Raw genomic sequence first — 16043 nt, 5'->3', positions numbered from 1 at the left:
TGATCTTCAAGAGATAGTCATCGGAAATGGTTTTCACTTCACAGGTGTGCCCTGTCAGGTATAATAAGTGGGATTTCTTGCTTATAAATGGGGTTGGGACCATCAGTTGTGTTGTGCAGAAGTCAGGTGGATAAACAGCCGATAGTCCTACTGAATAGACTGTTAGAATTTGTATTATGGCAAGAAAAAAGCAGCTAAGTAAAGAAAAACGAGTGGCCATCATTACTTTAAGAAATGAAGGTCAGTCAGTCCGAAAAATTGGGCAAAATTTTAGTGTCCCCAAGTGCAGTTGCAAAAACCATCAAGAGCTACAAAGAAACTGGCTCACATGAGGACCGCCCCAGGAAAGGAAGACCGAGAGTCACCTCTGCTTCTAAGGATAAGTTTATCCGAGTCACCAGCCTCAGAAATCGCAGGTTAACAGCAGCTCAGATTAGAGACCAGGTCAGTGCCACACACAGTTCTAGCAGCAGACACATCTCTACTACAACTGTTAAGAGGAGACTTTGTGCAGCAGGCCTTCATGGTAAAATAGCTGCTAGGAAACCACTGCTAAGGACAGGCAACAAGATGAAGAGACTTGTTTGGGCTAAAGAACACAAGGAATGGACATTAGACCAGTGGAAATCTGTGCTTTGGTCTGATGAGTCCAAATTTGAGACCTTTGGTTCCAACCACCGTGTCTTTGTGTGATGCAGAAAAGGTGAACGGATGGACTCTACATGCCTGGTACCAACTGTGAAGCATGGAGGAGGAGGTGTGATGGTGTGGGGGTGCTTTGCTGGTGACACTGTTGGGTATTTATTCAAAATTGAAGGCATACTGAACCAGCATGGCTATCAAAGCATCTTTCAGCAGCATGCTATTCCATCCGGTTTGCGTTTAGTTGGACCATTATTTATTTTTCAAGAGGACAATGACCCCAAATGCACCTCCAGGCTGTGTAAGGGCTATTTGACCAAGAACGAGAGTGATGGGGTGCTACGCCAGATGACCTGGCCTCCACAGTCACCAGACCTGAACCCAATCGAGATGGTTTGGAGTGAGCAGGACCGCAGAGTGAAGGCAAAAGGGCCAACAAGTGCTAAGCATCTCTGGGAACTCCTTCAAGATTGTTGGAAGACCATTTCAGGTGACTACCTCTTGAAGCTCATCAAGAGAATGCCAAGAGTGTGCAAAGCAGTCATCAAAGCAAAAGGTTGCTACTTTGAAGAACCTAGAATATAAGACATATTTTCAGTTGTTTCACCTTTTTTTGTCAAGTATATAATTCCACATGTGTTAATTCATAGTTTTGATGCCTTCAGTGTGAATGTACAATTTTCATAGTCATGAAAATACAGAAAAATCTTTAAATGAGAAGGTGTGTCCAAACTTTTGGTCTGTACTGTATATATATATATATATATTTATATATATGATATATATATTCATATGAATGAATCACACCAGGTTTTGGGATATTAGAGTTATTTATACCATACCTTGCTCTGGTATACTTTAATTTCTTCATAAGAATGAGTCTGCCAAGCTAATTGGTGAAGCTCGTCCACTGTGTACTGACATGTCTCCAAATGGGACTTTATGATATTTTGTGCAACTCGATCTGTGAAAATGATATAATCATATAAATCAAATAGGCACTATACAAATATGTGCAAAAAAAATCTATGTCATTATCCTGTGGCAAAGAAATAATTTGTATATCTAAGATTACAGTAATGTGTTCATGATTACCTCTGTATCATAAACTTCTTGTAAAGTTTTATATAGATTATCAATGAAGTTTAGTAACTGGTATGAGTAATTATCCCTTACCGACTTGTGACATAAATTTTTGTCATGGTTCGATGAGGAATGTATGAAACAGTCTCAGGAGCTGAGCCTGCTTCATATCATGCAGAAGCTGGCTCTATTATATAGCTGGCATCTGCCTGTAACTACAATGTCTGGAGCACTCTCCGATTAACTGCAGTTTAACAACATAAATGCCACTGTCAATCTCTGACAGCGGCATTTAAATGACATCAATGATGGTTCGCATGGTCACCAGCTTCCATTGACAATCTGCAACACAATTGCAGGGATTAATGGGTTACCAGGGCAGTCGGGGGCCTGCCCTGGTAACTGCCATGGTCCCCGTAACTGCCATGTTAGTCCTTTTATGAAGCTCAGCTCAAGCAAAGCTTCTTGTAGAGGCTGCAATTTCCCTATATATTGCAGTACTGTGGTATATATATAAAGCGATTGGGCAACTACAAGTTCAAATCCCCTAAGGGGACTAAAAAAAATAAAGCACCACTAAAATAACGAAAAAAAAACTGGACAAGTTTGGCTTCGCTGTTATCGGACTGCTCTGAAAAATCATATTGCCAGGTCATTTTTACTGCACAATAAAATGTATAAAAACAAAAATAAAATAATTGTAGAATTATGGTTTATTTTTTTGGGCAATTAAATTGCACTTTTCAGTATATTATATGATGAATTGAATGGTGTCACTCAGAACTAGAACTTGTCCCGCACAAAACAGGCCATTATACAGCTATGAAGATAGATAAAATAAGCATCTGAGAACTGGTGTCACTGTCCCCGCCTTCGGACATATTGAACATGAAGAGGAAGTCAGAGATCAGCTGCAGCCTGGATTTCCTCTTCATGTTCAATTCGACAGAAGGTGGAGACAGTGACGCCAGCGCTGATTGGGCGCCAGGCTCACATGTCACAACAATGGCATGGGAGCCCCGGGACCGCGACTACCGACACTGCTGGAATGGCGCCGGCACGGGAGGGGACTATAAGTTTCTTTATTTTACTGTGGCCAAACATTTAGATCAGGAGGGGTTGTCTAAGTAGTGGACAATTCCTTTAAGTATTAACACAATAGTAAAGAGGACATACTGTCTATTTTTTTAAGGATTTATATGCTTTAAAGATGGGGTTTTCTAAATCTCAGATTGTAACATTGACCTAATGTAAATATTATCATAATCTTATTGATAGCTATCATGATTACTTTTTCATCAGGGTCCCTTTTTCCATCTGTTATAATGTATTACTATTTACAATATTTATAATTTAGCCTGTTAATAAGCAAAACCTTTATCTAGGTGCACATGAGCGTATTTTCTGTCTGAGTGCAATCCGACAAAACATTGGACCGCACTCGGACCAATGTTATGCTATTGGGCTGTGCACATGTCCAATGCACTCTCGAGTTTGATCCGATGTTCAGATCGCGCTCAGTCATGCAAGTCAATGAGTGCGTGGAAAACATCGGACAGCACTCGGATGACATCTTAGTACAGTCCGATTTCTGACAGAATAGAGAAGATGGAGCATTTTTATTCTCCATTTTCTTTTCATCTGAGAGAATCAGAGCACACTGCGATCAAACTCTGATTAAACTCTGATCACAGTGTGATTAGCATAATTGATCGATTTTCTCAGATGTCAAAAAAAGACGCTCATCTTTGCCTACCTTTTTTCTGAAAATTCTCAACAGTGTAGTTTTTTTCGATGGGTTTATGTATAGGGTCAAGATCTATTTCATGCACTTTGTTTTTTTATTTCAACTCCTTTTTATTGAAGTCCTGCACACAGGACGCCGACTCCCACTGCGCACTCGCTGCCCACACAATGATGGCGGCGGCGCTGAATTTTAAAAAGGAGGCAGGTCACTGAATGATCAGTGACCTGCAGAAGAAACAGAGGAGACTGTTGGGAGAAGGAGAAGAGGACCCTGTCTGCGTGTCCCACCCCAAAGAACACTGAAGCACACAAGACGTCATTTTCTGAAAACTTCATAGGGTGAGTATTAAACAACCACTCAGCGGATCCCTTCACAACATGTATCATATTAATCGGTATCACAGCGCCATTATAGCAATGCCTTTAGTTTATAGGGCTAAATCCTGATGACAGGTTTCCTTAATTTATTAGTGTCTGAGAAGCAGCGTGAGCCTCCATTTGCCTCGTCACAAATCTTACTGTAGTCAGTGACTGGAGTAAGATTTCTAGCATAAGGTGTGCCACAGTTCATCACGATTTAGACTCGCTGTAGCATCACACCCCCCCCCGTCAAGACCTTGTTCCACCCAAGCTTCACCCTCTTTGGTGGAGGTAGGCAAAAGTGGCATGAGAATGTCAAAAGTTGGAAGCTTTTTGCACAACTCAGAGTTGTGGAAAAATGTAATGACTTTTCAAAGCTTTTTATGTCAGTTTTCTGGCATAATAACTTTGATGAATGGGGACCTAATACTCGAATTTTGGCAAGTCTTATTCAGGTGAATTGGATAATCACAGTTTTACTACAAACTGAATGCCCTGTGCCCTTCGAGTTCAGGAAAGCATGTGGATTTTACAGGGAATTTCAATGTGCAGTGAAGTTATTCTTTGTGAATTGGATATTACTTATTATGTTCTGGAGTTTCTGTTAACGTGAACATAATAAATGCATTATGTAAAAAAGGAATAAAAATGATACTTTACTGCTCACCTGTCCCACTGTCCATGCCTTAGCGCCTCTCCTTTTCTCCTTCCCAGCACTTGCATTCTTTACAGCCTTCATCACTCCTGGTCCTGGCTCAAGGCTTGATAAGGCCTGACAGACTTCACCATGCACCGTGCTGTGAGTCTATAGATGTGCGTTATGACATCACGACGTTCGCTGCGGCGTCACGGTGTACAATGACGTCAGAGGCCTTGTCCTGCCAGAAGTCCTAGACTGGAGTGAAGTTTCTGAAGAGAATGAGCACAATGGGAGAAGACAAAAAGAAGAGATCATGGACTAGATGGTGGACTGAGGGGTTGGCGGGACAGGTGAGCAGTGAGGCAAGTACTATTTTATTTCTTTAACTGTTTGCCTGGCCTTCTATGGTTTAGCAAAATGGCGGCCACAGCTGTCCGCCATTTTAACATAATAACATAGTAACATAGTTTTTAAGGTTGAAGGAAGACTAATTCCATCTAGTTCAACCCATAGCCTAACATGTTGATCCAGAGGAAGAAAAAAAAAACCCATGTTGCAACACTAAGCTCCACATTGGGGAAAAAAATTCCTTCCTGACTCCATACGACAATCAGACTAGTTCCCTGGATCACGCCCTATCAAGGAATCTAGTATATATAACCTGTAATATTATACTTTTCAAGAAATTTATCCATGCCCTTCTTAAATTTTAGTAGTGAATCACTCATTACAACATCATGCGGCAGAGAGTTCCATAGTCTCACTGCTCTTACAGTAAAGAATCCACGTCTGTGATTATGATTAAACCTTCTTTCCTCCAGACGTAGAAGATGCCCCCCTTGTCCCAGTCTCTGGCCTCAGAGTAAAGAGATCAGCAGAAAGGTCTTTGTAATGTCCCCTCATATACTTGTACATAGTAATTTTGATGCTTTTATAGGGATCGAAATGCAACAAATTGAAAAATTTGAGAATTCAAGTTCGCTTGAATAAATTTGTGTTTTGGTGAACCTGTATGAAGCCATCTTCTGTTTGCTTACCATAATGGCAGCCTTTGTACTGAAAAAATTGTGATTGCGATGTCGTCATCTCCTTGATTTTAGAAAACCTGGTAAGGCTATGTGCCCACGATGCAGAAATGCTCAGGATTTTTTCCTGAGCGTTTCTGCATCTCCCTGGCAGAAAAAAACGCATGCGGATTGTACATGTGGATTGTACATGCGGATTGTACATGTGGATTGTACATGCGGATTGTACATGTGGATTGTACATGCGTTTTCATGCCAGGGACAAGCGGATGTGAAGCGTTCTTCACTGACATTTCCGCATGCGGGTTGTCAAGCGCTTTCCAAGCGATTAGCATCACTTGGAAAGTGCTTGTGACAACTAGGTCACACTATATAAATCCATGCAAACGGCATGGATTTATATACAGTCATGGCCAAAAGTTTTGAGAATGACACCAAAATTATATTTTCACATGATCTGCTGGCCTCTGGTTTTTATTAGTGTTTGTCTGATGTTTATATCACATACAGAAATATAATTGCAATCATATTATGAGTACCAATAGGTTATATTGACAGTTAGAATGAGTTAATGTAGCAAGTCAATATTTGCAGTGTTGCCCCTTCTTCTTCAAGACCTCTGTAATTCTCCCTGGCATGCTCTCAATCAACTTTTGGACCAAATCCTGACTGATAGCAGTCCATTCTTGCATAATCAATGCTTGCATTTTGCCAGAATTTGTTGGTTTTTGTTTGTCTACCCGTCTCTTGATGATTGACCACAAGTTCTCAATGGGAATAAGATCTGGGGAGTTTCCAAGCCATGGACCCAAAATCTCTATGTTTTGTTCCATGAGCCATTTAGTTATCACCTTTGCTTTATGGCAAGGTGCTCCATCATGCTGGAAAAGGCATTGTTGGGCGCCAAACTGCTCTTGGACGGTTGGGAGAAGTTGCTCTTGGAAGACATTCTAGTACCATTCTTTATTCATGGCTGTGTTTTTAGGCAAGACTGTGAGTGAGCCGATTCCCTTGGCTGAGAAGCAACCCCACACATGAATGGTTTCAGGATGCTTTACAGTTGGCATGAGACAAGACTGGTGGTAGCGCTCACCTCTTCTTCTCCGAATAAGCTGTTTTCCAGGTGTCCCAAACAATCGAAAAGGGGATTCATCAGAGAAAATGACTTTGCCCCAGTCCTCAGCAGTCTACTTCCTGTACCTTTTGCAGAATATCAGTCGGTCCCTGATGTTTTTTTCTGGAGAGAAGTGGCTTCTTTGCTGCCCTCCTTGAAACCAGCCCTTGCTCAAGGAGTCTCCGCCTCACAGTGCGTGCAGAAGCACTCACACCAGCCTGCTGCCATTCCTGAGCAAGCTCGGCACTGCTGGTAGTCCGACCCCGCAGCTGAAACAGTTTTAAGATACGGTCCTGGCGCTTGCTGGTCTTTCTTGGGCGCCCTGGAGCCTTTTTGACAACAATGGAAGCTCTCTCCTTGAAGTTCTTGATGATGTGATAGATTGTTGACTGAGGTGCAATCTTTGTAGCTGCGATACTCTTCCCTGTTAGGCCATTTTTGTGCAGTGCAATGATGGTTGCACGTGTTTCTTTAGAGATAACCAAGGTTAACTGAAGAGAAACAATGATACCAAGAAGCAGCCTCCTTTTAAAGTGTCCAGTGATGTCATTCTTACTTAATCATGACTGATTGATCACCAGCCCTGTCCTCATCAACACCCACACCTGTGTTAATGGATCAATCACTAAAACGATGTTAGCTGCTCCTTTTAAGGCAGGACTGCAATGATGTTGAAATGTGTTTTGGGGGTTAAAGTTCATTTTCTGGGCAAATATTGACTTTGCAAGTACAGTAATTGCTGTTAAGCTGATCACTCTGACATTCAGGAGTATATGCAAATTGCCATTACAAAAAATGAAGCAGTAAACTTTGGAAAAATTACTATTTGTCTCATTCTCAATACTTTTGGCCATGACTGTAGTGTGACCTGAGAGAATGGTTAAAAATAAAAAAAATAAACCTATACTTACCCTCCGATGGCCCCTGAGACTTGCTGCGCTCCTGTGCTGGCTGCCACCAGATCGCGGTATGCTGTACTGAAGGACCTGCCGTCACATGACTGTGACGTCACCGCAGGTCCTTCAGTCCTGCGCGATCTGTCGGCAACCGAAGAGAAGGAGTCCGGGGGCCGTCGGAAGGTGAATATAATCTTTATTTTTTATTTTATTCTTTTTTTTATGGTACCTGGGTGTGGAGGAGAGTCTCCTGTCCTCCACACCCGGGTACCATCCGCACATTAGAACGCGCCAATTATGCAAGTACAGATGCAGTCTTGCGGAATTGGCGCGTTCTAATGCAAGTTAATGGCGGCGATTACGCCGCGCTTCCGCAAAATTAATGGACATGCTGCAGATTTTTGAGCGCAGCATAAACGCTGCGGAAAAATCCGCAGCATGGGCATAGAAAGTGCGGAATTGCATTGGAGACCATGGGGGAAGGTTTACCAAGCGCTTCCCAAGCGTTTACGCTGCGGAAATTCCGCAGCATAAATGCTTTAAAAACGCATTGTGGGCACACAGCCTAAGAGTGAAGAGGCTATGTGCAGACAAAGTTTGTGAGGCATTTAAAAATGATGAATTTTTCAATCCAAAAATTGCTTCAGGACTTTTTGTGGAGTTGAGGAGTTTTTGGAGGCTTTCTTTTCCTAGACTTTCATGAAGCACATTACAAAAAATTACAGATACAGGCTGTTGTGACAAGCATGTCAACTAAATGGAGCATATCGGTCTCGTTACTCCATTATTGTCTATGGGAATGACATAGATAACAGTGTATAGCAGTATCTTTATCATTCTCATACACATAAGCCACAGCATTTTGATATGCCCGATTGTACCAACAATGAGCCTTTCTCACCCCACAAAGAAAATACAACAAATTAAAGTGTCATAACAAAAAGTGTGTCCACCAACAAATTACTTATTGGCATAAAAGAAAATAAAGAATGTTAATAAAATTGACTAAGATATTGCAGGAATGATAAGCATTGCTTATTAGCATTAACAACGTTTTACATAACATCAATGAAGCTATGTGTGGTATCTGTTACTCATAGCAAATATGATACTCTTCTGGGGGAACTCTGACCCATTGTCTAGACCTATAAACACATTTTACATCTTAGTACATAATGGAAAATATACCTTATACAAAGGGAGGCATGCATTAAATGGATTTGGATGGCAGATACTGTAGAATATTCCCATTTGACTTAAGTTCTTGTTTTGGCACATTTTCTGCAGCGGAGCCAACCTGTTCTGTTCGTAACAATGCATGGACATTCAACAAGTTATCCGCTATCTCATGTTTATTGATAAGGATGAAAGAGAAGAGATTTAACCGTACACTGATTTGCAGCAGAAGACCTGGTAAATGAGGCTTCATTTGTACCTCTTGGATCTCATGGAAATGTTTTGAAAAAGGTGGGGGGAATGAGAATCAAATTCTGTCGTGCTGGCAGACACTCTGTCTACCCCACTAGACTCCATTCATGAGTATACTGTACATGAACACTGATATATGTGACCGAAGGATTAGATGAGCATAGCTTTTAAAGCATGACAGCTCCTTTCAGCCAATATTACTGAATACAAAAGAACTACAGTACTTAAAAGCATGGCGTCCTAGGGGTATGTGCACACAACATCTTTTTTTAAGCAGATCCACTCAGGAACCCACCTAATAAAGTAATTACTGTGCATATGTTCAGTCTTTTTGAGCATCTTTTAACCACTTCAGGCTTCAAAGCCACAAAGCATTTTAAAAATGTGACCTGACCATTCCTCAGGTGGCATCTCCTTGGAAGCTGCTCACTATTGAATACATAATGTAAAAAAAAAATTACAAAAGAAAGCTTCAGGTAAAACACCGCCGTCATCTTTTTCACGCAAAACAAGGAGGGTAAGCCGGCGTCTAAAACAGGTCGTGTGCATGTGCCAATAGTCTTTTGAATCCAAAAACTCAACATGGAAGAAGACTTCATTTCAGAAAAAAAGTTTAATATGTAAATCTTCTCCAATGTTCCTTTGCTTTTCTATGCTTTTGTCACAAATTCATTGACATTTTTAGCTCTAAAAGCACCTGTAAAAAAATGCTATTAACATGGTAGTTTTAAAAACCCTGAAAGAATGCAGTAGTGTGTTTATAGGAGTCCTTGAGAAAATCTCGCAGTGATAACAGGGGTTTGTGCTGATCTTTTCCATTTTGAATAGGCACACAAATAGGTGGGATTAAAGAGGATCTGTCAAAAAATACAAATAAATCCTTCAGTTCCCCTGATTCTGCCATTATTTTCCATTTTGCGCTGCATCACTCCATTGCAGAGATATTCACATTTGTTGCTTTTGCGCAGTATGTGAAATCTCTGCTTGTAGTGCAACTTTATTATTATTATTATTTATTTATATAGCGTCATTGATTCTATGGTGTTGTATATGAGGAGGGGTTACATACAAAATACAGATATCACTTACAATAAACAAACTAACAATGATAGACTTGTACAGAGGGGAGAGGACCCTGCCCTTGCGGGTTTACATTCTACAGGAATGGGGGAAGGAGACAGTAGGTTGGGGGGGATGCAGTAGCTCTGGTGTTGTTGAGGTGGCAGCAAGCAAGGTCATGGCAGGCTGTAAGCTTATTTGAAGAGATAGGTTTTCAGGTTCTGTCTGAAGGATCCAAGTGTGGCGGATAATCGGACGTGTTGAGGCACAGAATTCCATAGGATGGGGGATATTCGGGAGAAATCTTGGAGGCGATTGGGCAAGGAACGAATAAGTGTGGAGGAGAGAAGGAGGTCTTGGGAGGACCAGAGATTACGTAAGGGAATGTATTGGGAGATTAGTTCAGAGATGTATGGAGGAGAGAGGTTATGGATGGCTTTGTAGGTCAGTGTTAGTAGTTTGAACTGGATACGCCTAGCAATTGGGAGCTAGTGAAGGGATTTGCAAAGGGGTTTAGCAGAGGAGTAGCGAGGAGAGAGATGGACCAGTTGCGCAGCAGAGTTAAGGATGGACTGGAGGGGTGCGAGAGTGTTAGCAGGTAGGCCACAGAGGAGGATATTGCAGTAGTCGAGGCGGAATATGATGAGGGCATGCACAAGCAGTTTAGTAGATTGAGGGTTGAGGAAAGGACGGATTCTGGAAATATTTTTGAGCTGGAGGCAACAGGATGTGGCGAGAACTTGGATGTAGGGTTTTAAGGACAGGGCAGAGTCAAGAGTTACTCCGAGGCAGCGGATTGCCAGTACAGGGGAAAGTGTGATGTCATTTATTGTGATAGAAAGATCAGGTGGGGAAGATATGCGAGATGGGGGAAAGATGATGAGTTCAGTTTTGTCCACATTGAGCTTGAGGAAGAAGGAGGAGAAAAAGGAGGATATGGCTGCTAGACATGCTGGGATTCTGGACAGCAAAGAGGTGACGTCTGAGCCAGAGAGGTAGATCTGGGTGTCATCAGCATACAGATGGCACTGGAAGCCATGGGATTTTATGAGCTGTCCCAGGCCAACGGTATAGATTGAAGAAGAGTAGGGGTCCTAGGACAGAAATTTGAGGGACTCCAACAGAGAGGGAGTGGGGTGAGGAGGTAGTGTGGGAGTGGGAGACGCTAAATATGTGGTTAGAAAGGTATGAGGAGATCCAAGATAGGGCAAGGTCTTTGACGCCGAAGGAAGAGAGGATCTGTAGTAGGAGGCAGTGGTCAACTGTATTGAAAGCAGAGGACAGGTCAAGAAGAAGGAATACAGAGAATTGTCTGTTAGCTTTGACTGTAAGTAAGTCATTGGTGATTTTGTTAAGGGCAGTTTCGGTGGAATGGTGGGGGCGGAAACCGGATTATCGGTTGTTGAAGAGAGAGTTAGATGAGAAGTGGGAGAAAAGTTCAGCGTGAACGTGTTGCTCAAGTAGTTTGGAGGCAAATGGGAGCAGCAATATGGGGCGGTAGCTGGACAAAGCGGTTGGGTCGAGGGATTGCTTTTTGAGGATGGGCGTGATTGTGGCATGTTTGAAGGCAGCGGGGAAACTACCAGAAGTTAGTGATAGGTTGAAGAGATGGATTAGAGATGGGATTGAGTGTAGGGGTGAGGTTGGGGAGGAGGTGGGATGGGATGGGGTCGAGTGCATAATTGGTGAGGTGTGATTTGGAGAGGAGACAAGTAAGGTCTCTTCCGGGATGTTGGGAAGGGAGGTTATGGGGGAAGGCCAATGGTGTGGAAAACAAAAGGGTTGTGGTAGTCTGACAGTAAAGACTTGCCCTGTTTGGTCAATCTTGTTTTTGAAGTGTGTGGCAAACTCCTCAGCAGAGATGATGGAGGTTGGAAGGGGCAGTGGAGGGCGGAGGAAACAGTTAAAAGTGTTGAATAGCTGTTTGGGGTTGCAGGATAGGGAAGATATTAGGGTTGTGAAGTAGGCCTGTTTAGCAGAGGTGAGTGCTGATTTGAAAGCGAGCGTTGCTTGTTTGAATGCAGTGAAGTCATCTTGAGTATGTGCTTTCTTCCAACGCCTCTCCGCAACCCTGGACGCTTGTCGAAGCTGTTTAGTGAGGTTGTTGTGCCAAGGTTACCTGTTGACACGTCGCGCTCTGCCATGCACAAGAGGGACGATTGAGTCAATAGCTGATGCGAGAGTGGCATTGTAGAAAGCAGTGGCGCTGTCTGTGTCGTGGAGTGAAGATATGGATGTCAGTGGTAGAATAGAGTCAGAGAGTGTGTTAATGTCTAGATGTGCAAGGTTTCTGCGGGGGTGTGCTAGTTGCTGGACATGGGTGACAGGTGAGAGGGACAGGGATGAGAAGGTGAGTAGATGGTGGTCAGATAGGGGTAGCGGGGAGGTTGTGAGGTTAGATAGAGAGCAGAGTCGGGTGAAGATGAGGTCTAGTGTGTGTCCGTCTGTGTTGGTGGCTGAAGTGGACCGCTGAGTAAGTCCAAAGGATGAAGTAAGTGACAGGAGTTAGGATGCCCATGATGATTGTGGGAATGTCAGCAGACAGAAAGTAAAGAAGCCAGGTGGAGAATTGGCCTATCTTATGAGTCTTCTCTGGGGTGTTCGCTTTCACGCTGTGATTGCAAGCTTCTGGGAGGGATGAAAGCACACAACCTCAGAAGTTTTTACAATTTATTAACCACTAGCGTTTTTTCAGTGGAAATGCTTACAAAAGGCACATGAACACACGAGCTGTCACTGGGCCTGTTTTTTGCCTTCTCATTGAGTCCTATTGTAAAGTATTGAGTGTCATATAGAAGAAAATGGCAGAAAACGGACGTTTCTTCTTTTAAAGTTGGACATTTTTTGAAAGCCTAAATGCTTAAAAGAGGCTAAAAGATTGAACATATGAAGAGCAAGTTTTGTTTACACAGAACTGAATAGGTCTATTTTTTAAAACGGTTTATGATCACTTTTAGTGGTGTTTTCTGCACACAAAAAAACCTATAAAAACTGTGGAAAAAGAAATGCAAATATACCCAAATAGTGCTAAAGCTATTGACATGTGTCAGGTATTGTAGATCAGCCTTAGGCCACGGCCCCACTATCAGTATTTGGTCAGTATTCGGTCAGTATTTTTTCTCAGGAGTGGGAGACAAAACCAGGAGTGGGTGATAAATGCAGAATTGGTGACTTGTTTCTATTATACCTTTTCTCTGATTTTTCCTCACCTGGTTTTGGCTCCCACTTCTGAGAAAAAATACTGACCGAATACGGACCAAATACTGATAGTGGGGCCGTGGCCTTAAAAAGGTTGTCTGGTCTAAATTGATAAGTCAGCAGTTACTCTGTGTGACTGCAGACTTATGAATTCCCCCAGAGCACACACTGTGCACTACGAAGATTCATTGGTTCCTTAGCAGGGAACGGCGATGATGTATGCGTTATTCACACTCCAGAGCCCATCTAGTGGACATGGCCTCCTCACTCCATAAACTTGTACTGAGCGAGGCCTCACCCTGTCATTTTAGAAAGGACAACCTGTTTAAATTCAGCAGTAGTGGTGCCACACAAACCATAAAAATAAAAAAAGGACAACTCTTTTAACTCTTTCAAGACCTGGCAATTTTTTTTATTTTAGCACTTTCATTTTTGTTTTTTGTTCTTTCAAGAGCAATATCTTTTTTATTTTTTACCAAAAGGCCTTGTTTCTTTGTGGGATATACAGTGGGTGCAGAAAGTATTCAGACCCCTTTAAATTTTTTACTCTTTGTTTCATTGCAGTCATTTGGTAAATTCTAAAAAGTTCATTTTTTTTTCTCATTAAAGTACACTCTGCACCCCATCTTGACTGAAAAAAACAGAAATGTAGAAATTTTTGCAAATTTATTAAAAAAGAAAAACTGAAATATCACATTGTCATAAGTATTCAGACCCTTTGCTCAGTATTGAGTAGAAGCACCCTTTTGAGCTAGTACAGCCATGAGTCTTCTTGGGTATGATGCAACAAGTTTTTCACACCTGGATTTGGGGATCCTCTGCCATTCTTCCTTGCAGATCCTCTCCAGTTCCGTCAGGTTGGCTGGTGAACGTTGGTGGACAGCCATTTTCAGGTCTCTCCAGAGATGCTCAATTGGGTTTAGGTCAGGGCTCTGGCTGGGCCAGTCAAGACTGGTCACAGAGTTGTTCTAAAACCACTCTTTTGTTATTTTAGCTGTGTGCTTAGGGTCATTGTCTTGTTGGAAGGTGAACCTTTGGCCAAGTCTGAGGTCCAGAGCACTCTGAAAGAGGTTTTCATCCAGGATATCTCTGTACTTGGCCGCATTCATGTTTCCTTCAATTGCAATCAGTCGTCCTGTCCCTGCAGCTGAAAAACACACCCATAGGATGATGCTGCCACCACCATGTTTCACTGTTGGGATTGTATTGGGCAGATGATGAGCAGTGTCTGATTTTCTCCACACATACTGCTTAGAATTATCACCAAAAAGTTCTATCTTTGTCTCATCAGACCAGGGAATCTTATTTCTCATAGTCTGGAAATCCTTCATGTGTTTTTGAGCAAACTCTGTGCGGGCTTTCATATGTCTTGCACTGAGGAGAGGCTTCTGTCAGGCCACTCTGCCATAAAGGCCGGACTGATGGAGGGCTGCAGTGATAGTTGACTTTGTGGAACTTTCTCCCATCTCCCTACTGCATCTCTGGAGCTCAGCCACAGTGATCTTGGGGTTCTTTTTTACCTCTCTCAACAAGGCTCTTCTCCCACGATTGCTCAATTTGGCTGGACGGCCAGGTCTAGGAAGACTTCTGGTGGTCCCAAACTTCTTCCATTCAAGGATTATGGAGGCCACTGTGCTCTTAGGAACCTTGAGTAATGCAGAAATTCTTTTATAACCTTGGCTAGATCTGTGCCTTGCCACAATTCTGTCTCTGAGCTCCTTGGGCAGTTCCTTTGAGCTCATGATTCTCATTTGGTCTGACATGCACTGTGAGCTGTGAGGTCTTAAATAGACAAGTGTGTGCCTTTCCAAATCAAGTCCTATCAGTTTAATTAAACACAGTTGGACTCAAATGAAGGAGTAAAACCATCTCAAGGAGGATCACAAGGAAATGGAAAGCATGTGACTTAAATAGGAGTGTCTGAGCAAAGGGTCTGAATACTTATGACCATGTGATATTTCAGTTTTTCTTTTTTAATAAATTTTCAAAAAATTCTACATTTCTGTTTTTTTCAGTCAAGATGGGATGCAGAGTGTACTTTAATTAATGAGAAAAAAATGAACTTTTTAGAATTTACCAAATGGCTGCAATAAAACGAAGAGTGAAAAATTTAAAGGGGTCTGAATACTTTCTGTACCCACTGTATTGTAGTTTTGAATAATGCTATTCATTTTATAATATAATGTACTGAAAACCAGGAAATAAATTCCAAGTGTGGTGAAATTTGGAAAAACCACACAATTCTATTAGATTTTAGTTTTGTTTTTATTTTCACTTTTCTGTCGTTTGTTGTACGGTAAAATGAGCTGGAAATATGATTATCCAGGTCAGTAATATTATAGAGATACTGTACTTATAAAGAATTTTAGATTCCAGTGGTTAAAAAAAAGTTCTTAACTTTGTAAAAAAATATTTTTTTGTTTTGTCTGCATTTTTTGTTTTTCTGTCGATAGACCTGGGAGAAACCTTATCTCAGTGCAAAAAAAAAAAATGACCCTTACAGTGTTCATTGTGTGGTAAAAAATGACCTCACAAAATGATTCTCCATGATTACAATGATGCCAAACATGTATTATTTTTTTACTGAAGTGGTGAAAAAAATCCGAAATGTCTTAAAAAAATAAGAAATTGGTTTGTGTCGTCATATCCTAATATCCTGAGTCCCGTCACCTTGATTTTTCACAGGAGGACGAAGGTGACAGCGATGGTGGCCTCCTGCATAAGAAATGACTTTAAAAAAATATTTTTTGGTCACCATATTCTGATACCAATAAGTTTCTTATTTTAACCTAGATGGTGCTGTATGCAGGCTTTTTTTTCCAGGACAAGCGGTACATTTTACTGGTATTATT

At 41.8% G+C, this 16043-nt stretch overlaps 1 protein-coding gene and 1 long non-coding RNA gene across 2 annotated transcripts in view; one reads left to right on the top strand and one right to left on the bottom strand.

Annotated features, from left to right (window-relative positions):
• RORB (RAR related orphan receptor B) overlaps positions 1-16043 on the bottom strand; it is a 279059-nt gene that overhangs the window by 34388 nt on the left and 228628 nt on the right. The window contains exon 5 of the mRNA XM_073670612.1: positions 1485-1606. Within this exon, the coding sequence (XP_073526713.1) occupies positions 1485-1606 (122 nt within the window). The remainder of the gene's footprint in view (positions 1-1484; positions 1607-16043) is intronic.
• LOC141252863 (uncharacterized) overlaps positions 1-16043 on the top strand; it is an 80555-nt gene that overhangs the window by 56922 nt on the left and 7590 nt on the right. The window lies entirely within an intron of this gene.

The sequence above is a fragment of the Phyllobates terribilis genome, unplaced genomic scaffold (genome assembly GCF_046119375.1).
Source record: "Phyllobates terribilis strain yellow unplaced genomic scaffold, ASM4611937v1 Scaffold_1__5_contigs__length_1240528914, whole genome shotgun sequence".
NCBI lineage: Eukaryota > Metazoa > Chordata > Amphibia > Anura > Dendrobatidae > Phyllobates > Phyllobates terribilis.
This window is presented reverse-complemented; position numbering and strand designations above follow the sequence as displayed.